Source organism: Gopherus evgoodei, chromosome 3 (genome assembly GCF_007399415.2).
Source record: "Gopherus evgoodei ecotype Sinaloan lineage chromosome 3, rGopEvg1_v1.p, whole genome shotgun sequence".
Taxonomy (NCBI): domain Eukaryota; kingdom Metazoa; phylum Chordata; order Testudines; family Testudinidae; genus Gopherus; species Gopherus evgoodei.
Genome location: NC_044324.1, coordinates 201,577,474 through 201,601,696, shown reverse-complemented (window position 1 = coordinate 201,601,696; position 24,223 = coordinate 201,577,474). Strand labels below are relative to the sequence as shown.

General features: G+C 45.7%; 1 protein-coding gene across 5 annotated transcripts in view; it reads right to left on the bottom strand.

Moving 5' to 3' along the window:
- VRK2 (VRK serine/threonine kinase 2) overlaps positions 1-17,182 on the bottom strand; it is a 72,399-nt gene extending 55,217 nt beyond the window's left edge. For 2 of the 5 annotated variants that reach the window (XM_030557825.1, XM_030557827.1), the window contains exons 1-6: positions 16,902-17,182; positions 15,737-15,877; positions 4,224-4,279; positions 3,628-3,697; positions 2,775-2,862; positions 2,512-2,620 (exon numbers count right to left, since the gene is read on the bottom strand). In XM_030557825.1, coding sequence (XP_030413685.1) covers positions 2,512-2,620; positions 2,775-2,862; positions 3,628-3,697; positions 4,224-4,279; positions 15,737-15,872 — 459 coding nt within the window. In that variant the 5' untranslated portion in view covers positions 15,873-15,877; positions 16,902-17,182. Of the gene's footprint in view, positions 1-2,511; positions 2,621-2,774; positions 2,863-3,627; positions 3,698-4,223; positions 4,280-13,769; positions 13,862-15,736; positions 15,878-16,901 lie in introns of those variants that run through there. The other 3 variants (XM_030557826.1, XM_030557830.1, XM_030557828.1) reach the window with 3 other exon arrangements.
- Positions 17,183-24,223: the final 7,041 nt, after the last annotated feature.

Sequence of the window (24,223 nt, the reverse complement as noted above, 5' to 3'; positions counted from 1 at the left end):
ATGGGCAGGATTCCCCTGGGAGAGTAACATGAGGGGAAAAGGAATTCATGAGAGCTGCCTGTATTTTAAAGAATGCTTATTGAGGTTGCAGGAACAAACCATCCCGGTGTGTAGAAAGAATAGTAAATATGGCAGGTGACCAGCTTGGCTTAACAGTGAAATCCTTGCTGATCTTAAACATAAAAAGGAAGATTGGACAAATGACCAGGGAGGAGTATAAAAACATTGCTGAGGCATGCAGGAGTGAAATCAGGAAGGCCAAATCACACTTGGAGTTGCAGCTAGCAAAGGATGTTAAGAGTAACAAAAAGGGTTTCTTCAGGTATGTTAGCAACAGGAAGGTGGTTAGGGAAAGTGTGGGCCCCTTACTGAATGGGGGAGGCAACCTAATGACAGAGGATGTGGAAAACGCTACAGTACTCAATGCTTTTTTTGCCCGTCTTCACGAACAAGGTCAGCTCCCAGACTACTGCACTGGGCAGCACAGCATGGGGAGGAGGTGACCAGTCCTCTGTGGAAAAAGACGTGGTTCAGGATTATTTAAAAAAGCTGGACGAGCACAAGTCCATGGGGCCGGATGCACTCCACCCGAGGGTGCTAAAGGAGTTGGCGGATATGACTGCAGAGCCATTGGCCATTATCCTTAAAAACTCATGGCGATCGGGGGAGCTCCTGGATGACCAGAAAAAGGCTAATGTAGTGCCTATCTTTAAAAAGGAAAAGGCGGAGGATGCCAGGAACTATAAGCCAGTCAGCCTCATCTCAGTCATCCGAAAAATCATGGAGCAGGTCCTCAAGGAATCAATTTTGAAACACTTAGAGGAGAGGAAAGTGATCAGGAACAGTCAGCATGGATTCACCAAGGGCAAGTTATGCCTAACTAACCTAATTGTCTTCTATGACAAGATAACTCACTCTGTGGATGACTGGAAAGCAGTGGACGTGTTATTCCTTGACTTTAGCAAAGCTTTTGATATGGTATCCCACAGTATTCTTGCCAGCAAGTTAAAGAAATATGGGCTGGATGAATGGACTATAAGGTGGCTAGAACGCTGGCTAGATTGTTGGGCTCAAAGGGTAGTGATCAATGGCTCCATGTCTAGTTGACAGCCGGTATCAAGCAGAGTGCCCCAAGGGTCAGTCCTGGGGACAGTTTTGTTCAATATCTTCATTAATAATCTGGAGGATGGCATGGATTGCACCGTCAACAAGTTTGCAAATGATACTAAAACTGGGAGGAGTGGTAGATATGCTGGAGGGTAGGGATAGGATACCTAGACAAATCAGAGCATTGGGCCAAAAGAAATCTAATGAGGATCAACAAAGACAAGTGCAGAGTGCTACAATTAGGACAAAAGAATCCCATGCACTGATACAGACTAAGGATCCAGTGGCTAGGCAGCAGTTCTGCAGAAAAGGACCTAGCGGTTACAGTGGACAAGAAGCTGGATATGAGTCAACAATGTGCCCTTGTTACCAAGAAGGCTAATGGCATTTTGGGCTGTATAAGTAGGAGCATTGCCAGCGTGATCATTCCCCTCTATGCGGCATTGGTGAGGCCTCATCTGGAGTACTGTGTCCAGTTATGGGCCCCACACTGCAAGAAGGATGTGGAAAAACTGGAAAGAGTCTAGCGGATGGCAATAAAAATGATTAGGGGGCTGGAGCACATGACTTATGAGTAGAGGCTGAAGGAACTGGGATTGTTTAGTCAACAGAAGAGAAGAATGAGGGGGGATTTGATGGCTGCTTTCAACTACCTGAAAGGGAGTTCCAAAGAGGATGGATCTAGACTGTTCTCAGTGGTACCAGATGACAGAACAAAGAGTAATGGTCTCAAGTTGCAGTGTGGAGGTTTAGGTTGGATATTAGGAAAAACTTTTTCACTAGGAGGGTGGTGTAGCACTGGAATGGGTTACCTAGGGAGGTGGTGGAATTTCTTTCCTTAGAGGTTTTTAAGGTCAGGTTTGACAAAGCTCTGGCTGGGATGATTTAATTGAGGATTGGTCATGCTTTGAGCAGAGGGTTGGACTAGATGACCTCCTGAGGCTCCTTCCAACCCTGATATTCTATGATTCTATGAACATTAGGCACCTTCAAAATCTCTGAAAATAAGACCACTTAGCTGGTATGTCCAAATACAGGTGTAGGTGCCTAATTTTAGGCATCCATATTTGAACATTTTGTCTTATGTCTTGTTACTGAGCCTGATCCAAAGCCCACTGAAGTCAATAGAAGTTTTTCTATTCACTTCAATGAGCTCTGGCTCAGGCCCACGGAGATCTAGCGTTAGAGGATCTAGTTTCCATTCCTAATCATTAACACTCTGTTTCATAAAAATATAATTTGAAGAGGAAAATCAGGGCCCTGATTCAGGATGATACTTAAGTATCTATGCAACTTCATGCTGACTTGTGACCAAAATAGATCTCAGCATTTCACAAAGAGCAGATGCATTAGGAGAGTTCAAAACATTACAAATACGCCCATTTCCTTCCCCTCTGCACTTACCATTCGGGCCCCAAGTTGCAGAACTGTTTCTTTTTTAAATCGGTGTCCATCATTGTCCAAGATTCTTTGCAGGTCTACCCCTAATCTTTCCATGACCATGAATCTATAACTATTAGAAAATGCACAAGTGAGGAATCTTTGTAAGACCAGGGACACAGGTAGCTTTATATCAACAAGCTCAAAACATCCTTCATTTAACTGAAAATAGATCTTCGGGCAACTATGAGCCCAACAGTGTTGACTCCAATTCACCATGTTATTACCTTTTTCCATTGTATTCAGCCAAGCCTGTTCCCCAGAACATTGGAATTCCTAAAAATCCTATTTGTCTGAGCGTCATCCACTTTTTGACTGTCAAAATAATAATAGATAAGCCAGAATTTAAGGTAGTTTGAAAATCTACAGTTTGCCTTTTGTAATTAAACTATCATTAGAATCTTTGTTGTTAAAATGAAAACACATACAGGTAACTATATTATCTAACAGCCCAATTAAAAAGTTCAGCAAGTAACTTTCTGCAAAAATAAAGCTCCATGTTCCTTTAATATATTCTTCTCTGAGTCACAACAACACAATAGGAATCTAATCAGTAGCTGAGAAAAACTAGTTCCTTTAAAAACTTTACGTTTTGAATTTACCTTCTTGAATAAACAGGGGATTAACAAAGTATGTAATTAGGTCTCAATCGAGCAGAATACTTAAGTACATGTGCAGTTTTTGCTCATTTGAAATCATTGGGACTGCTATTATGAGTAAAGAGCTTGCAGGTTCAGTTCCTAAATTACTATTAAATCTTGCAAACACTTAAGCATGTGAGTAACTTCATTCCTGGTACAGTTATTGGCAGTACTAGCCTTACTAAGTAGTCCTTGCAATGCTGCTGTCCATATCCTAAAATATGGACTACGGAAAGAGGCTAGTTCTCCCTCAGGTTTGTCACCCTACTAGTCCTGATTCTATTTTCACTTACACCAGTGAGAATAAAACTAGTGTAAACCAGATCAGAATCAGTCCCATTGTCTGAATTATGCTTGGTATAAAAGCTTCAAGATATCAATTGCTCTAATTGGAAAAAATTATCTTTTCATTTTATTTCGTTTTGCTGATATTACTTACTGTGCTCATGTTTTGCAGCTCTCTGGTAAAACTTTAATTCAGAAAACAAAGGCCCATTCTCAAGATATTCCTATAAAGGAACAAAAAAATTTGGTGTGATAAAGTGTGTTGGAGGAGGAAAAAAAAGTTCCTAAATAACAGACTGGAAGTTCCACTTTTTTAAAAAAATCCACTTTTTTAAAAAAGATACAGTATGACATTTGACAAAAAGTTATTTTACATAAAATATAGCCAGTATATTTTTTTAAAAACCAATAACTTCTGTTGGCAAAACAAACTGTTCACTGCAAATACCCAAAAGAAAACATGTAATACTGACTAACACAAGTACTATTTAGGAAATTTAATTAATACATTTTAACTTCAATCACTGTATATTTTCAGATATGTAGTCTGATTTTTTCCCCCTCACTGTGATGTCCATGGTTAGTAATGGAAGTAAAGAACATTCCTCCAGCAAACAAATTATGCGATGATGGAAGAATGGCACACAAAAAACATGTAATGCAACTCAATGCTCAAAATAAGAATAAATAGAAAATGCAAGAGAAAATGCTAGTACTTTAAATAATTTAGAAGTGAGATGTGAACATTACCACTTTAATTACATGCACAGCATCATCTTCTACAGGAATATGAACATGAGAGGAAGCTGTAAAATCAGAGAGATGGTGATGAAACTTCCCCCAACAGTAAATATAATTGCAACTAAAGAGCAAAACATGTAGTCTTAATCAAAACAAAAAAGGGGGGGGGGGGGAAGGAAGGGGACATTTTCTCAAAACTGTTAGAAATGTTTTCCTTTTGAAATTTTCTCCAAATTTCAAAATTAAAAAAACTTCAACCTATTTTGATAATACTTCTATGTATTAAACCTACAAGAGAACCTCAGAGTTACGAACTGACCAGTCAACCACACACCTCATTTGGAACCAGAAGTATGCAATCCGGCAGCGGCAAAGACCAAAAAAAGGACAAATATAGTCTAGTACTATGTTAAACATACTTGACCAAAAGAAAGGGAAAGTCTGAATAAAAGATTGACAAGGAAACTGTTCCTGTGCTTATTTCATTTAAATTAAGGTAGTTAAAAGCAGCATTTTTCTTCCATATACTAAAGTTTCAAAGCTGTATTAAGTCAGTGTTCAGTTGTAAACTTTGGAAAGAACCATAAAGTTTTGTTCAGAGTTACAAACATTTCAGAGTGACAAATAACCTTCATTCCTGTGTCTGTAACTCTGAGGTTCTACTGTACTTTCAGTGGAATGCATTAACCCAATTTTAACTACAGAGCCACTAGAACACCTCTACTACACACACCTTCCCCAAACTTTTGGTGAAACTATGTTACATTAAAACAGACTAATCTGTTTTCTCTTTCCTAAATCATTCAAGTCAGTTGGGTCTCTATGTATGCTTCCTGTCAATCTGCTGTTATGATAAAGAGATTCTACTAGAGTTATGCCCTATGTCATGCTGCCAGAAGGAGTTGTCTGCTTTCCTTATTTCAATTTAATCTGGCCCTTAAGCCTTGATTGCCACCCTCGAATTATTTATTCAGTCACTGATCTGAGTTGTGGAGAGTGCAGTTACAACCTATACAAAGGGGAGACCAGTGATTGTGCCTCTTAGTGCAAGAAAATTCAAAACACTAACTGAACACATTTGCCAATCACAGGCTATAAAACAGAATCCCTTTGCACAATAGGAGTCTATTTTTTTCTGACTCCAAGAAAACTCTGTTCCCTTGGATGTCACTGAAGCATACAGGGCCACATCACGATGAGAGGGTAAAAAAACCTACTTTGTTTTAAGATTGATCTTCATAAATTTATGGAGGGGATAGTATGTTGAGATTGCCTAAAATGGCATATGGCTTATCCACAACTGCTATTAGCAGATATCTCCTATGGCCAGAGATGGTAAACCAATTGGGGAGGACTCTGAGTTACTGATGCGAATTCTTTCCCAGGTGTCCCAGGGTAGATCTCACCCAAATGCAAGATTTATCTACACTGACACATCATTCCATCAACTGATATTAGCCAAGATGGTCAGGGATACAATCCCATGCTCTGGGTGTTCCTAAACATCTGACTGCTAGATGCTGGGACTGGATGACAGGGGATAGATCACTTAATAAATTGCCCTCTTATCTTCACTCCCACTGAAGCATTTGGTGCCAGTCCCTATCGGAAAATAGGATACTGGGCTAGATGGACCTTTGGTCTGACCCAGTATGGCTATTCTTTTTTTCTTATGCTCAGGGTCTAACTAATCACTATACCTGGGGTCAGGAAGGAATTTTCCCCCAGGTCAGATTGGCAGAGACCCTAGGGTTTTTTCCACTTTCCTCTGCAGCATGGTGCACAAGTCACTTGCTCACTTGAACTAGGGTAAACGGTGGATTCTCGGTAACTTGAAGTCTTTAAATCAAGGTTTGAGGACTTCAGTAACTCAGCCAAAGTTTATGGGCCTATTACAGGAATGGGTGAGTGAGGTTCTGTGGCCTGCAACGTGCAGGTGGTCAGAATAGATGATCATGATGGCTCCTTCTGGCCTTAAAGTCTATGAGGGAAAGAGAAGCTAAATTTAAAAATATATATATATATATTATACAAGTTGAAATAAGGTCTACATTCTTCACCACAATTTCCAATTACTGTGTCTAGGCAATGCAGAAAATAAGATATCAAATTAACTCATGTCCAGAATGTCCTAGCTTTGCCCAGCGACAGCAGGCTGGGCTAAGATCTCAACATCAGCCTTAACTATGAATTCATAGAGTTTGTTGGCTTGCATCACAATCTTAATTAATCAGTCTTTCTGTGTTTAAATATGACAAGATAACAACAGAATTTCTGGATGAACTGCAATTCCCTAGGACCGCATAGCACAACTGAATTCAGTGTGACAAAGAAACATGCCAGTTTCATTTGCCAGTTCAAATGTGCCAGCTTTAGTTTTAGCAGTTTAATTTGTGGCAGTCATGTTCAGAATATTGTGAAGTATTCACAATGGTTCTCATAAAATCAGTTTGTAGATAAAGTTTACACAGTGGAAAAGAAAAGCAGTGTATTTGGCAGTTAGAAAAAATATCCCTGTTCCTGTCCACAGCTGGTCTCTATGCTGCTGCTGGATATTTGGGAGATAAAAGCTCATTGTGGAAGCATGAATTAGCTCAAGAAGCCTTTTTATTATCTTTTGCCTAGTTTTCCAGAGGATATGAAAATGTGTAGTGGTATTGTCCTCTCAGCTCTGTTTACACGGGAATAAAACAAAACCTATGATTCAAAAATTAACATGGTACTCAAAAGCTAGGGCTAAGAACTGCAAATTAGTTTATGTTAAAGTAATGAAAAGACTAGTGAAATCCTGAACCCGCTGAAGTAAATGAGAGTTTAGCCATTTATTTCAACAGGGCCAGGACTTCACCCACTGTACTTAATGTAAAGAAAGTTTTGATTTATATAAACATTCTAAAGAATCATTTTCAGAACACTGGCTTGATAATAAATAAAAGCAATCAACGGTGGCAATCATTAAAAAGATTAACTATTTACCATCTACAGTTGTTAAATTATTGTGGTATTACCTATCAAAATGCCATGCTGAAACAACATCTAGTTTTAATAAAGCCCTTTGTATTTTTCCCCTTTTGTTTTCTTTCAATATCTCATGGAATTGATCATTTCAGTTCTTCAAGTTCTTGCACTCTAAGTTTCCTGAGGAAGGACTTCTCTGTTCAGTGATCATGATTTTATCCCATGATCTACCATTTTCTGGCTAGACTAATTTCTAAGAAGCCTTTGGAAATGGTCTCTCTCAAGTCTTCCTTTCTGAATTTGGGGTTCTATTAAGAAGATACACGGGCCTTTAAAGTAGAATCTTGTGGATTTGGATTCCATGGCACCTGGCTAAGCTATTCAGCAGAAAACTGAGCTCCACTGCAAAATTATTTAGTGGGGCATCTGCAAATGCTTCCAGTACAACACAGTTCTGGTGAAAATTTTATTATAATTTGTCATGTTTTCATGAAACTTTAATCCTAATTCACCAGAGCCAAAATTTTGCCTTCTAGAGCTACAGAAGACACTGTCTGACTTTCAAAGATAATCTAGCTCTGAGCTGGAGTAGATACGACATATCCTTTAACCTCAGGAACAAAAGCCGTTTCAGCATTCTTGAATGGGAATCCAGGCCCTTAACTCTTAAACTTGATGCATGCATTGGTTTACAGAATGACTGCACTCCTGCTCATCTGCAAACCTGACACTGTGACCACCCAGAAGGTGCTATGCCAGTTTCAATATGGCATAGGTGCCAATCAAAAATGGGTTTGGAGGGGCAGCCTGCATATTGCAGCAAATGCCATATCTTAGGGCAGAAGTTCCTCCAGTTATTATGTAATGCTAAATTAGGGACACACGTTTCATGGCATGATATCACATTGCATCTGTAAATGCTCATGGCCATCAAAGAATGCATTTCTGCTGATTCTCCTCCTTCTCCTTACTTTGTATATATCTTTCTCATGATTTGCTACAAACTCAACATATCCCTGGCAATCTCTATCATAAGAATCTCAATAGTAGACTATTATACCTTTAGGAAATCATGTGGAAAGTAGCATATAGCTGGACCTCTTTTCTACCCATATCTTAACACATACAGAAAAAGTTATACTTACAGTAACATCCGACCTCCCTATTCCTAACTACCATCTAGAAATGGACCAGAAATCGCTATGCCTTCACCTCTCATCTTGGGAGTGAAGACTTATGTTATGATGTAGCCATTTAATGAATATGTGCAAAGGAAGTACGAGCACTGGCAGTGGTGAGGAAGGAAATTTCTAGGTTGTACATGGATGGTGAAATGCAAAGCATACTTACAATGATATTGGAACCTTAACTGAGTATTGTGTGATGTTTCTGCATTTAAATTTTCATCTCTAACTATGTAATAAAGGAGTCATTGCCATTGGAAATCGAGAATGATTTATGTAAAGACCAGCATCAATCACTAGCCATGATAAGGAAGATAAATGAGTATCTGGTATTCTCTCTCACTTGCACCCTTCTAAACTCGTTTAATTCTCCCACGTACTGCCACTATTCCCTAAAAGACTTTAAATTGGGCATTGTATCATGGAAATGCTGTATTGTTCCCTGTTTGCTTTGCTTTTCTTCCTCCCGTCAAATGAACAGGAATATTCTGTCTGAGCTCTATCATAGTAAGCCATTGGTAGAGTGTAGGTAACAGACGGAAAGCTCTAATATGGAGCAGCCTAGGTAGGACAGGCTCGTGAACCATAGCACTCTCTCTCGGCATAAGCAGTAGCTTAAAAGTGACTCAGAAGAACACTTCTAGACAGTTTCAAATTGCCTCCAGCAACGAAGGGAAGCTCTGCTTTCCAGGAGCATAGGGAGGAACCACATTGCTGGTAAGCCTTCTGCTATTAAGGGGGATTCTAGAGAGACGTGAAAATTAAGAGGAAGAGGCAAGACAATAAAGGAAGAGAAGTTGCAGGGCAAACAGGACACTTAAAAGTGAAGGCAGAAATATTTAAAAAGGAGAACATAAAGGGCAAACACACAGGCACTTTTCTACTTAGAAAAGATTAGGTGCCATATTCCTGAACGGCTGAATCCAAGTGCCCCATCGAATCCAAGAGCTCAGGGACATTAAATAGCTTTTCACATCTTTGATTTAGTGAACAAAGCCTTCCAGGAAATGCATCTTTGGTAAATATATGTTGCAGAAGCAGTATAAAATTTTTAAAGTACATTGTTAAAGCTTAATGGAGTATGGCGTACACTTAATGGGGAATTAAGTTGTAACAATGCACATCAAAAATTTTATACTACTGCTGTAAAACCAATTATTAAAAGATACAGCCAGCAAAATTAACCTTCATTTTTATAAAATAGCTGTGCTATTCACATTTTGCAGACATCCAAACCTAGCATATCCCACCGTGTGGCCCATTTTGTTCAGTTCTCTAGAATTTCCTCTGGATTAGTTCCTCATTTCAAGTTTAATAGTCACTCCGCAACATAGAGCAATATATATATATATAAACAGAATTCTACTCCTCTCAAGAAAGGTGTGAAAAAGACATCTCAGACACAGGACTACCTAAATGAGACCTAGTACTTATTCATTAGTATGTCCTTCTAAGGAACTGACCATGTGAAGTGCTCAGAACTCTTGAATACCATTAAAGACAATGGGATTAAAGAGTGCTCAAATCTTTGCAGAACCAGGCCCAAACCGAGCAGCTGGCTGGTGTTATTTCAGACAGAATGCCTGCCATAATTAGGGCCCTACCAAATCCATACTTCATTTTGGTCAATTTCACAGTCACAGGATTTTAAATATCATAAATTTCATGATTTCAACTATTTAAATCTGAAATTTCACAGTGTTGTAATTGTAGGGGTCCAGACCCAAAAAGGAGTTGTGTGTGGGGGTGGGGGGTTGCAAGGTTATTGTAAGGGGGGTGGTGGTACTGCTACCCTTACTTCTGTGCTGCTGCCTGTAGAGCTTGGCCCTCAGTCAGCAGCCATCACACTCTGGCTGCCCAGCTCTGAAGGCAGCAACACAGAAGGGTGGCATAGTACAGTATTGCCACTCTTAATTCTGTGCTGCTGCTGGCAAGGTGATGCCTTCAGAGCTGGGTGCCCAGCCAACAGCGGCCGCTCTCCAACTCTGCTCTGAAGGCAGAGCAGAAGTAAGGGTGGCAATACTGCAAGCCCCTTAAAATAGCCTTATGACCCTCCCCCCACCCCCCCCCATAACTCCCTTTTGGGCCAGGACCCCAATCTGAGTAACATTGGTCTCCCCTGTGAAATCTGTATAGTATAGGGCAGTGGTCCCCAACCTTTTTCATCTGGCGGGTGCCAGGCAACGAACCACGGAGGACCGTGGCAGCGGACAAGCATCCGCTGAAACGCTGCTGACAAGCGGCAACATCAGTAGGCATCGCCGCCGAAATACCGCCGACAAGCATTGTCATCCAGAGGTGTTGCTGCCAAAATGCCGCCAAAAATGGCGGCATTTCGGCGGCGACACCACTGGATGATGTTGAATTTCGGCGAATGCTTGTCTGACGGCCAGTATGTGGGCACACTTAGATGCCCCAGCGGGCGCCACGGCGCTCACCGGCACCGCGTTGGGGACGCCTGGTATAAGGTAAAAGCATACAGACGACAGATTTCACAGTCCACAGCACGTTTTTCATGGCCGTGAATTTGATAGGGGCCTAGTCATAGACTCATAGACTCATAGGTCAGAAGGGACCAATGTGATCATCTAGTCTGACCTCCTGCACAAGGCAGGCCACAGAACCCTACCCATCCACTTTTATAACAACCCCTAACCCAGGACTGAGTTATTGAAATCCTCAAAATTGGTTTGAAGACCTCAAGCTGCAGAGAATCCACCAGCAAGCGACCCATGCCCCACGCTGCAGGGGAAGGCGAAAAACCTCCAGGGCCCCTGCCAATCCGCCCTGGAGGAAAATTCCTTCCCGACCCCAAATATGGCGATCAGCTAAACCCTGAGCATGTGGGCAAGACTCACCAGCCAGCACCCAAGAAGGAATTCTCTGCAGTAACTCAATTCCCATCCCATCCAACATCTCCCCGCAGACCATTGAGCAGACTTATCTGGTGATAATCCAAGATCAATTGCCCAAATTCAACTATCCTATCATAACATCCCCTCCATATACTTATCAAGCTTAGTCTTAAAGCCAGATAAGTCTTTTGCTCCCACTACTTCCCTCGGAAGGCTATTCCAGAACTTCACTCCCCTAATGGTTAGAAACCTTCGTCTAATTTCAAGTCTAAACTTCCTAATATCCAGTTTGTACCCATTCGTCCTCGTGCCTACATTAGTACTAAACTTAAATAATTCCTCTCCCTCCCTAACGTTAACCCCCCTGATATATTTATATGGAGCAAGCATATCCCCCCGCAGCCTTCTTTTGGCCAGGCTAAACAAGCCAAGCTCTTTGAGTCTCCTTTCATAAGGCAGGTTTTCCATTCCTCGGATCATCCTAGTAGCCCGTCTCTGGACCTGAATATGAGAAATAAGCTTCCTTGTTTTGGAATTTTCTTTACAGCACAGAGTCAATCTTTGCTGATAAGTCTCATCCATTTCCTATTTCAGCTGACTTATGCACTGCTGAGTCAATCTGCTATGTTCCTCTTTCTAATTTCTGTGTTACAAGGGGAACCAAGCCTCCAACTTAGTGCCATATCCAGTACCAGGCCTCCCTTCTGAGAGAAAGCAGAGGTAAACAACAACGATTTTTGCAAAGATTCTAACAAACAGCTGTATTTTTTCTGGCTATTCCTGCTATACTCATTAGGAACACACAACCAAAATATACAAGGGCCCTAGATTGCAATATCATTCCATACTACTTCTCTGGCTGCTCTCTGCCTCAGCGTGGTAGGATTCAAACAACAACAATACACCACAATAGTTGAAGTCATCTGTGGTCTGTGTGGTCAGAAAGAAATCCAGTGAAATCTGCATGAAACATGTACCAATCTCCATGCAATATACCATTTACAAGGTCTTCTATGGTTTTCCTGTAATAGGAAATATCCTAGTAGATTTGGTACACAATTAATGTTTTTTTGCTTTAGACTGAGAATTACTTACACTGAATTATTCCTTGCTCACTGTTGCACCAGATGTTCTAAACATGTGCCCTACGAGAATAATCTGGTTTCCACCGGAGAAAAGTGTTGCATAACAAACGAAACCACATTCTCACTTCAGTTTCCCCTCATCACTACATCAGAGTCCCACGAATCATTCTCACTTCTCTGTGGGAACCTTTGTAAGTTTCCATTTCCCTCCCCTTCCATCACTTTCTTTTTCCCCCTCCCAACAAATAATCCTTGACTAACAGTTTCAGGAGGCACCCTGACTTCATTCCGTTGCTCATGCTGGGGTATATTTTCTTATGGTAATGCTTCCTGTATATGCTCTAGACCAGGGGACGGCAACCTTTCAGAAGTGGTGTGCTGAGTCTTCATTTATTCACTCTAATGTAAGATTTTGTGTACCAGTAATATATTTTAACATTTTTAGAAGGTCTCTTTCTATAAGCCTATAATATATAACTAAACTATTGCTGTATGTAAAGTAAATAAGGTTTTTAAAATGTTTAAGAAGCTTCATTTAAAATTAAATTAAAATGCAGAGCCCCCCAGACCAGTGGCCAGGACCCGGGCAGTGTGAGTGCCACTGAAAATCAGTTTGCGTGCCGCCTTTGGCACGTGTGTCATAGGTTGCCTACCCCTGCTCTAGACATAGGATCTCTCCAAGGCAATTGACTAATGTTTAAGAGAAGGTCATAAAAGATCTCACGTACATCAAAAGAAAAATGTAAATATCAGAACTGCTCTGTCCCTCGCCTCTTCTGTGACTGCACATTTCTGAGGGGCCTTGGTTATTGATCTCACTCTAGGAAGGCTATGAATAGAATTCTACAGAATGGAATGAGACAGAAATGACAACTAGGATTTTTTTTTTCTTTTCCTGGCCTTGAGCAACAGATGCTGATCAAGCACCTCCCAAAAGAGTGTACTAAAAAAGATTAATATTAAGAGAGAATATTATTGGACAGTGGTGGATTAAAGCAGAATGTGCCTGCTTCTTCTTTTACTAATGGAATATACAGGGAAGCAAAGGACTGAGGTGAAATACGTCTTAATGTGGATTAAACTGGGTGTCTTTTGGAGAAGTGTCAAGCACATTTTAGTTTGTCTCTGTATGCTTAAATGATTGGCAAGTAGCACAGGACTGAATGTATGGAGAGCAATCGGTAGCAGTGGTATTTAGGTTGCTAATGAAATCATCTCGTTCTCTCCTCCTCTCCTCTATGCAGCAATACAGTGGAATGGATGCCATCCTCTTTTCCATTCTAGAAAGCAGGACATCTTGGTTAATGATAGTCTTGTTCATAGGTTTGGGTTTTTTTCAGTTTCTTGTGACTGAAATTGTAGATATCAGAGTGTGCAGATTGGATTGATGATTTTTGCTATAATTTACAACCACCACTGCTGATGGTACAGTAGGGTTTTAAGGGATTCATTTTATTTAGAGCACTAACATACCAGTCCTCGGTAGAACTAGTCTCCAAGAAGTAAAATATGGGTTTTCACGACTGTGCACAGTCACTACTCTGCTCTGTGCTTCGCCACACCAAACACAAGGAAAAAATATGGAGGAATTCAGCTCAATCCCAGTTGTTCCTGAGCAGCAAAGGAAATATCTGGAACAAGGACATTGCCTGTCAGATAGAACAGGAAAACTGCAAGAGACACTACTGCATCTATCAAGAAAACAGTGGCACATACAAATGCCTATATTTATGACTGAACAGGATGTAACAAACACCCATAAGTCCTTCTACAGAAAGTAAAAACTTGTTCCACATTCACCAAGGCTCCAAGCCTGCAATTTTCTCCATGTGGGTAAACTCCTGTGCTTGAAGAAGTTGCATGCAGAAGAAGTTGCAGTTAAAAAGACAGAAGAACTGAGAAATAAGTCATTTTGTATATGGTGCTTATTCTCATGAAAAACTGACTTGTTCCAGTGGTCTAGAAACCATGCAACAAGGAAAGCTTGTACTGTCCCCAAACGTATTACCATATCGTCTTCTGACGAAGCAATTTGTATGAGCTAAATGTCATAGCACATAAACAGAAAGAGTGGAAAATAGAAAATAAAGAAGAGGCACAAAGAATGGATGCCAAAAAAACCAAAACAAAAACAATTACACTTTCCATGACAAAATAAATGGAGAAAAATTAAAAAGGTACGTCAGATCTTTTTATGTGCAATGCACATTCAATCAATATATTGAAGTGGCTTGATAAGCAGGTTCTGAATATTAATACCCCAAGTCTGGAAACACTAGTTAACATACCACTATCTAATTTAAGAAGAGCAGTAAAAGCAGCAAAGAATCCTGTGGCACCTTATAGACTAACAGACGTTTTGGAGCATGAGCTTTCGTGGGTGAATACCCACTTCCTCAGATGCATGTATTCACCCACGAAAGCTCATGCTCCAAAACGTCTGTTAGTCTATAAGGTGCCACAGGATTCTTTGCTGCTTTTACAGATCCAGACTAACACGGCTACCCTCTGATACTTAAGAAGAGCAGGTTTGCCTTTAGGGATGATGGGTTGTCCTGATGCTGCTATTCAGGACTAATTCTTCACTGCTGTCTCAGTACAAGCTCAATGTAGTTCCTGACAGATTTTCACTGTAGACTAGTTCCCATATTTATTCTGGATGTGTATGGTACAGGAAAAGTCCATCATGCTACCTTGTAACCAGATTTTTCACTTTTATAGAGACCGACATTAGTAATTTACACGTGTATACATAAAATGATCCCAACCTGTTTTATAAACTATTTATCTGACTCACTTATTCCCCACTGAAAAGCAGCTACCTCTGGATAGAATATAGCATCTGTTGAAGAGCATGCAGCTATACTATGTAATTTTGGACAAGTGAAGAATACCATTTTCAGCTGAAACTGTGGGAAAAAGTGTGGCTTTAATTCATACATAGCACCGAAGTTAATACTACTATTGCTATAAAATGTGTAATTAGTTATTTAATGACCAAAAGCTCTGTATCTTGATTGTATGTCTCAGCTGAAAGATGGCACCTTCAACAGCCAATGGCCCCAACAGCACTTTGGAGAACTGATCAGTACTGACTCAAGAGAGTTACTGCCGCATACTGAATCACCATGTCCTACAGCACTTATTGTTGGTGCTCTCTGGCAATCTTCTACTCATGTACTGCCTCGCATGTGCTCAAGGTATATGCTTCACTCTGCAGGTTATACAAACAGCACTCTGAACAATCTAGGAAAGAATCCTGCAGTTCCTTCAGAAAAACTTCCCAATAACCTGAGCATTCAGCTGAGTGCTGTTTTAAGACAGTGAAACACATTCTGGCACCTCTTGTTTCTTTTTCTTTTTTAAACCATTTTGTTTTAAAGGATAAAGTAGTTCAGACACTCACAGAAATACTCTTGTAATTAACACTCATGCTTTACCTAAATAGATCAATCCAAATCCTCCCTGACCAATTATATTGCCCAGCCTCCACTCTTTTCCTTCAGTGTCTTTCATGATCATTCCTTTGGGAAGGGGAACAGGGAGCTTGCTTTTTCCACGCCCTTTAGGTGGCATCACACCTTGAAAGAAAAGAAAATGAAACCATTATGAAAGAAAATGAAACCTCACAATTCCCTTGTTCCAAAATGAAAATCATAGTTAGGTCCGTTACAGCCTGGCACCTTCTCCTGCGCAAAGAGGGTTTAAAATGGTGCCAAATGAGAATGGTAGTTTTTTATTCCAGTTCAAGTGGAGTCAAGGCCTAGGCAACGAACGGTCCAGTCCTATTCAAGCAACAACATTATTACTCAGTGAGTGGCTAAGGCAGAGGGATGGAAGAAAAGTTGCACTGAAAGAATCTACAAACATGCAACCTGGCATGAGTCCACGGTATAACCTTTAAACAATACATTGGTAGTTTAGGAATACGCACCATTATAAAAATAATCAAAGGACTCCAGAACCACCACCTGACTCTGCACTCCATTCTTTATTAAGCTCAGTGAGTTGAGATACATCAGCAGGGGTGGTTTTGGGGGTCTAAACATCTGGTTTGAAATACCAAGATCCCACTCTGGAACCAGGTGTTCAAAGATTGACAGGCCTGACTATGCGGGAGCCCTTTATCCTTTTGAGCTAGATAAACTGGGATCGGTGCAATTTACAGCAAAGTGGACTTTCACACAAGCCCTGAGTGTTTACAGTACCTAGTTCTTGCTGTAAGGGGGATTTTTCAGACATCACTCTCAAAGCACTTTACACAGGTGGCTGGTGCTATCTGCACTGCACAGGTTTCTTGCACCTTTGGCCTGAGTGGTTCTCTTAGGCCACCCCCACAGCTGCACAGGATGGCGAGCGCAGCCTGGGAGACTAACAGCTGCCGAGGCAGAAGAGATCGGCTAAAGGAGATGGCAGCAGACTGGGAAAGGCTGCCCAAGTGCTCCTACTCCCGGCTCTGCTTCAGGCGATTTCCCGACAGCTCCCTCAGCTTCTTGCTCAGGCCGCCCCAGGCTCCCTCCGACAACCCCCCCCCCCCCGGCTCTCCCAACTCGTTTCGGAGGCTTGCTCCTGTTCTCCACCCCCACCCCCAATCCCTGCACCTACTGGGGGAGCCCTCGCGGGCTTCTTCTCCGGGGCGCCGCAGCTGCCACGGACTCTTCCCAGGCCGGTCCGATCCGAGCAGCCCCACCAGCTCCCGGAGACACTAACCGGCCTAGGCTCCCGCCCCGAGCCCGGCGCCTCTCGCCCTCCCCGGGGCCGGGGAGCGAAGGAGCAGCGGCCGGAGGAGCCCAGGACCTGGCGCGCGTGGCAGCCCGCGGCCCGGCAGTCACATAGGGGTGAATGACAGCAGCCAGCCGGCGGGCGCGGCACGGCCGGGCTGTGCTGGGTGTGGCTCGGAGGAGCGGGCGCGGCTTCCTGTGGGATCGCCTCAGTGCCCGGCGACGGCAGGCGGGGGAAGCGCAGCTACAAGAGAAGCCGCGTTTCAGCGGGAGAGACTCCGGTTCAGCTCCGCCCAGGATACTGCGAGGTGCCCGCCCGCCCCAGAGGAGTTAAAGGGGCTTGAGTGCCGAATAATGGGTGTGTAGGGTGACCAGATGGCCCGATTTTGGGGTCTTTTTCTTTTATAGGCGCCTATTACCCCCCCCCACCCCTACCCCGATTTTTCATACTTGCTGGCTGGTCACCCTATGGGTGTCATACTTCAGACTGGACGGACACGTTCTGAACATGCCCCGCTTCAGCGTGGTAGTCTAAGTATTAAACCAATATTAAAGAATGAAATAAAGTGCCTGTTTTGGGGCCACATGTTCCCTGCTCATGGAAACCCTGGGAGGGCACGGAAGCCAGGGTGAGAGGAAGAAGCTTTGAGGGATGCTTTTTGTAGAAGTGTGTAGTTGGTAAATAGGCCTCCATTGTAACGAATTCTTACCTCAGTGGTGACTGTATAAGGAGGTGTAAGGTGTGGCATATACGACAAGTATTTTTTGAAGGGAGCAGGAGAAGGATCCTTATAGAAACCAAAGAGTAACCGTGAAAATTAGCAGAAACTGCATGAAAAAATCTTGTTAAATCTTAATATGGAGAAATATGTTTTCCCAAGAAACAAAACTTGTGATTGTGTTGCTGATTTTTTGCTCTTATGAAAAAAATGAGAACTGGGGGTGATTTTCATTCACTTCTGTGGAAATGAAGACAATTTTATGAGCATCGTCAAATCAGCGAATTCGTGAAAAGTTGGGGTTTAATGTAAAACTCTGAACTCCAAAACTATCTGTAAACTCTCTTGAGCTTTTGACTCATGAACAAGGATAATGTCACAAAATGAAAACAGGTTCTGCAAAATATATATATATTTAAAATAGTCACTGGAAACCAAAAGCAAAAGTGAAACTACAAGTAAAGACACAAGGATCTTACTCATTGCTAATATTCTGGCATATGCAGCCTTCACCTATTTTTGTATACTGTATTCAAGTCAGACTGCATAGACTCTTTTAAGTGACTCATTTAGCTACATGGAGGCTTGCATAGCTGCATATGTAGCTGAGGTTTAGGGTCTTCACTGGTTTCAGATGAAAAGCTTGCTATATAATTTTCTTATATAACTAAAAAAACCTGCAGATTTATGGATACAACTCTGTCCAAAGCCAAGATCATTGAAATCACTCCCAGTTTTGATATCATGTAAACATTTATTTGACTTGTACAATTTAAGATTACAGTGAAGTTTAAAAAAGGATAGAATATCTTACCAGGCGGAGAAGAGATCCCAATGGAAAATGTTATGGGTTTTTCTCTTTTTAAACAGGGAATAGGGCTGAATTTGGTTTAAAATGAGACATATGGCTGAAGTTGATTTTAAATAGGGAACAGGACCAAATTTTAAACAAGTTTGTATGGGTTTATCTTTTGACAGCGCTAAAATAGTCCATTCACTACAGCAAGATTGTGAATTTTTCAGGGCTGCTGGGGGCGGGGACGGGGACAGGGAGGCAAGTGGGGCAATTTGCCCCAGGCCCTACAAGAATATAGTATTCTATAGTATTGCAACTTTTTTTATGGAAGGGGCCCCTGAAATTGCTATGCCCGAGACCCTTGAATCCTCTCCCCAGTCCTCACTCACTTTCCCTGGGCTGGGGCAGGGGGTTAGGATGCAGGAGAGGGTAAGGGCTCCAGCTGGGGATGCAGGTTCTGGGGTAGGGCTGGGGATGAGGACTTTGGGATGTAGGAGGGGGCTCCACACTGGGAGGTGGGGCTAGGGGTTCAGAATGTGGGAGGGGGCTCAGGGTATCAGCTGTGTCCAGATTTGGTCACTGCTGTATAGAAAGGATGTAGAGAAACTGGAAAGGATCTAGAGGCAAGTGACAAAGATGATCAAAGGGATGGAATGCAAGTCATGTGAGCAAAGGCTGAAGGAACTGGGTATGTTTAGTTTGGAAAAGAAGAGATTTAAGAGGGGACATGATAGCCATTTTCAAATACTTGAAAGGCTGCCATAAAAAGATAGAGAAAAAATATTTTGTTTTGCCATGGAGGGCAGGACACGTGGCAATGGGTTCAAACTACAGCATAGCAGATTTAGACTAAATCTCAGAAAAAGCTTCCTAACAAAAAACAGTAGGACAATGGAACAGAACTGCTTAGAGAAGTTGTGGATGCTCCTTCACTGGAGGTTTCAAAAAGAGACTGGACAGCCATCTGTCTTGGATGTTTTAGACATAACAAATCCTGCATCTTGGCATGGAGTTAGACTAGATGACTCTTCCAGTCCCTTCTATGGTTCTTTGATTTTATGAGTCTATCACAAATATTTGCTTTTCACATTTTATTAGTTGGAGGTAGGGGAACAACCATCCATTTTAGGATTCAATTTATAGCAGTAGCTGCACTATAACTGGAAGTTCCTTATTCTAGACCTGTCAGTCATGCAATGTACCAGCAATGCTATCTGTTGTGGTGTGGCTTTCCCCTTTGCTTTAGTTGCATACTGTAGAGGAGCAGACTCACCCCTGCGGTGCCTCCTGCTGGTGACTTCTGAGAATTAGCTTAATTCAGCTCTAGAGCACCCTCTGCAGGCCAGTGATCCGCCCTGGACATAGTGCCCTTTTACATGGGGTGCTGCCCCCTGATAGTAACCCCTTTCTCTCAGGGTCTCCTCTCCCCAGGGAACCCCCACCCTCTATCTCCACCTTGCCTCAGTATATGGCTACTGCCAGTCATTGTCTAGCCCCTGCACCCTGGGGCAGACTGCAGTATCAGCCTACTCATCACTAGCAAGGAGGGTTTGGACCCGCTGCCTTGGCCTACCCTGGGCTGCCCTCTGCAACCTCCAGCCCAGTGCTAGGCCACAGCCTGGGGCTTTCCAAGCTAGAGCTCCCCAACTCCTCTGCCTTTCCCCAGCCCTGCTTCACTCAAGTACCTTATGGCCAGCTCCCTACAGCCAGGCCCATCTCCTTCTACAGCTGAAAAGAGAAACTGTCTTGGTTTCTGGTTCACAGCCTCTTATAGGGGCCAGCTGGGCCTGATTGGAGCATGGCCACAGCCAGGGCCGGCTTTAGGAAGTGCGGGGCCCAATTCGAACATTTTCGCCGGGGCCCTGGCAGGGATGACTTAAAAAAAAAAGTGGAAAAAAAAGCCTTTCATTTCTTTCATGTATTATTTACTTTCCATAACTATATGAATATAAAATTATATATTATATACATTGCATCATATATGCTGTTGATTGGCTATTAATGACCGCCATTTCACATGTGTGGGTCCCTGCCACTCCCTGGGGGTGTGCACATGTGTTGGTCCCAGCTGCTCCCTGTCCCCCTCATCGAAGCAGGTGTGCAGGGTTACTGCCCTGGAAACTGCAGGGCAGCAGTGGACATGGGGCTGGCTGGAGGCAGGGCAGGGGCTGACTGGAGGTAGGATCTGGCTGCAGGCAGGGCAAGGGATGTGGGGCTGGTTGGAGACAGGGGGTGTGGGGCAGGCTCGCTTCAGGCAGGGCCGCAGGGGAGTGCAGCAGGAGTTTGCAGGTCTGGAGACAGCGGAGTGTGGAACTGGCTGGCTTCAGGTAGTGGGGTGCAGCAGGGGTTGACTGGAGACAGGGCAGAGGGTGCGGGCTGGGCAGGGTGTGCAGGGCTGGTGTGGGCAGCAGTGTGTGTGTGGGGCTGGCTGGCTTTGGGCAGGGCTGCAGGGTTGTGTGGCAGGGGTTGGCTGGAGACAAGACAGGGGGTTTGGCAGGGGCTGGCTGTGGGCACAGGGTGCAGAGCTGGCTGCAGGCAGGAGGGGCCGGACTGGTGTGGGCAGGTCAGGGGGTGCAGCAGAGGCAGCTGAAACCCCAGCCTTTTAAGTAGCCCCCAAACCCCCTTCTACCCTGCCCCGGACCTTTTAAATAGCCGCGGGAGCGCTGGGGAATGCATGGGGGAGGCGGGGTTCCGGCAGCTATTTAAAGGACTGGGGTGGCAAAGGCAGCTGGAGCCCCTGGCCCTTTAAATAGGCCCCGGAGTCCCTCACTGCCCCAGGGCTCTGGGGGCTATTTAAAGGGCCCAGAGCTCCAGCCGGGGTCGTGGGGCTTGCCACGCTCTGGCCGGAGCTCCAGCCAGGGTCACGGGGCTTGCCGCGCTCCAGCCAGAGCTGCAAGGATTGCCGCACTCCGGCTGGAGAGTGGCAAGCCCCGCGGCCTCGCTCTCCCGGCTGGAGAGCGGCAAAGCCCCGCCGCCCCGCTCGCCCTGCCGCCCCGCTCTCCCCAGCTGGAGCCCCGGCCACAGCGCGGCAAGCCCCGCCGCCGTGCTCTCCCGGCTGGAGCCCCAGCCGGAGCACGGCAAGCCCCGCGGCCTCGCTCTCCCGGCCGGAGTGCAGCAAAGCCCCGCCGCCCCGCTCTCCCTGGCTGGAGCCCCGGCCGGAGAGCGGCAAGCCCTGCCGCCCCGCTCTCCCCAGCTGGAGCCCCGGCCGGAGCGCAGCAAAGCCCCGCCACCCCAGCTGGAGCTCTAGCTGGGAGAGCGGGGCCGCGCTGCGATCCCGCCGGCACTTCGCTCAAAGGAGCGGACCATGGAAGACCGCGGAGCAGACCGCAGCCGGGACCGGGGTAAGTTTAAAAACAAAAAATTAAAAAGGTGCCTAAGGCGCGGGGCTCTCTTAGGCACGGGGCCCGATTCCCCAGAATCGGTTGAATCGGGCTAAAGCCAGCCCTGGCCACAGCTGAGCCTACTTTCCCCCATCAGCCCAGGCTTCTTGCCCCAGCCTAAAGGCTGCTTTCTCCAGCCACAGCCCCTTCCCAGGGCTGTTTTCACCCCTTCAGGGCAGGAGCTGGTCATCACCCTGCTACCGAGAGCGCTCTGTCTGCTTGGGCTGCCCTGCTGGCTCGAGCGTTCCCCCTTCTCTAGCTGCCCTGCTGGCTGGAGCTCCTTCCCCCTTCCTGGACTGCTGCTGGCTGGAGTGCACCCTTCCTTGGACTGCTGCTGCTGCCACTGCTGCTGAGCGAGGGGTGGGGTGGCCTTGTGGGCCAGCCCCCACTCCTCCATCTCCGGAGGGAGAATCCAGGACCCCACCACCACCACCACCACCACTGCTGCTACCACCTACGTGGGGTCCTTCCTGCCTGGCCACCAGGGTTGCTGGAGAAGGAGCTCTTGCTGCTGCTGGAGCTGTGTTTGTCTGGGGAGCTGCTAGGGCCTGGAAGAAGGTAAGGACTGAGAAGACCACCGGCTGCTGGGGGAGCACACAGGAAGACTCTGGAGACCACTGTGGAGGGGGCCCTCAGAAACTGAGTAATTCTTTGACTGTGCTCTAGTGGTGGGGGTGTAGACTGTGTTTGTGCGAGCACAGGGGTTGTGGCTTGGAGCCTGCCCCCTGGTCCATCTGTGTCCCCCCCCAATTCTCCCCACCACCACCACCACCGCTGCTCCCTCCACCACCCCCACAGACTGCTTACCATCTGCCTCGGTCCCCACCTCTGGGACTCAACTGCTTGCCTGGCTTGCCACGCCCTATTGCCACCGTTTGGGCCTCCAGCAGCAGCCAGCCACCCATATTGACTTTGCACAAGTGCTCGTGGGTGCACGCACCCTCCCTCCCCTGGACTGACCCCTTCCCCTCTGCAACAGGCCCCCTAGCTTTGCCCCTTGTTGCCTGCCCCATTGCCCCTTGTAGCATTTTGCCCCCTCCAGCTTCAGTTTGTTTGCCTGCCCCGCCCGTCTCCCTTTGCAGCTTTGTTTGTCCTGCACCAACCCTGAAGCTAGCCACTTGGTCCGTCTGCCCCACTCCCAGCCTGGTTGCTCCCCTTTCCCTCCAGCCCCTTAGTCCTGATCGGCCCCTCCCCTCATGCGCCCAGGCCCCTTTAGTGCGCTTGTGCTTCCCCCCTGTCTGAGTTTGCCCCTCTTGCACTGCAGCCCCCAATTGCTGTTGTATCCCTCCCCTCCCCTAGTGCAGCTAGAGGAGCCGGATTTCAATCTTGTGTCGGTGACTGACCCCCCCCCGCCAAGTCCTTCATAGTCCCCTTCTCTGCCTCCTCCCCCATTTTGGCACCCTCCTCCCCTGCCTACAGCCTAGCAGGGAGGAGTGGTTGACCTGCTTTCCCTCCCCTCCCCTTCTTGTGTATTTCCCCTCCCTCCCTACTCACCGTGGCGGGAGACGCAGCGGGTGGGACTCCTGGGACAATCCCTGTCCCCCCTCTCCCGCCTGCTCCCCGCAAAAATCCCCCAGTCTCAGCCTCAACCGCTGCTGCTGGATCACTTGCCACCGCTCCCGCTAAAGCGCCGGCAGCGCCAGGCGCCGGGGTGACCTCCGCTGCTGCCACGTCCCTCGTCCCCTCCGATTCTGGGGGATCCTCCCCAGCCGGCAGAAAGGGCCAGGGCAAAAAGAAGGGGAAGGGCCCTGCTCAGAAGACTAAGCCCTTCATGGCAGTGGCTGCCACCGCTGCTGCAGCTCTGCCATCGGCCGCAGCACCCCTCCCCGCTGTTCCCTCCACTAGCTCTGCGGGTGCCCCTCCCCCGGCACCCATGGCATACGCCCAGGTGGCGGCGGCCCCCCTGCCCGCCGATACGTCATCTCCCCCGACCGCCGCCTCCGCCACCACCTACGGCGGCCAGGGCCCCTTCCCCACCTTGACCAGGAAGCACAGCATCCGTTGCCTCCTGGTGCCTGCCTCGCCCCACGTGGAGACCTACGTGCGGGCATTGGCAAGGGTGGTGGGGCCCACGGCTATTGTGGTGGCCTCCAAGATGTATGGCAAGGTGATCTTCTTCCTTGCCTCAGAGGCCGCCGCCAAAGAGGCGGTGGAGAAGGGCCTGGCGGTGGGGGGCGTGTTCGTCCCCCTGGAGCCACTGGAGGACCTGGGTGTCTCTGTTGTTCTGACGTCCGTCCCTCCCTTCCTTCCCAGTGCCGCCCTGCTACCCGCCCTCTCGACTCTGGGGAAGCCCATCTCTGTAGTGAGCCCT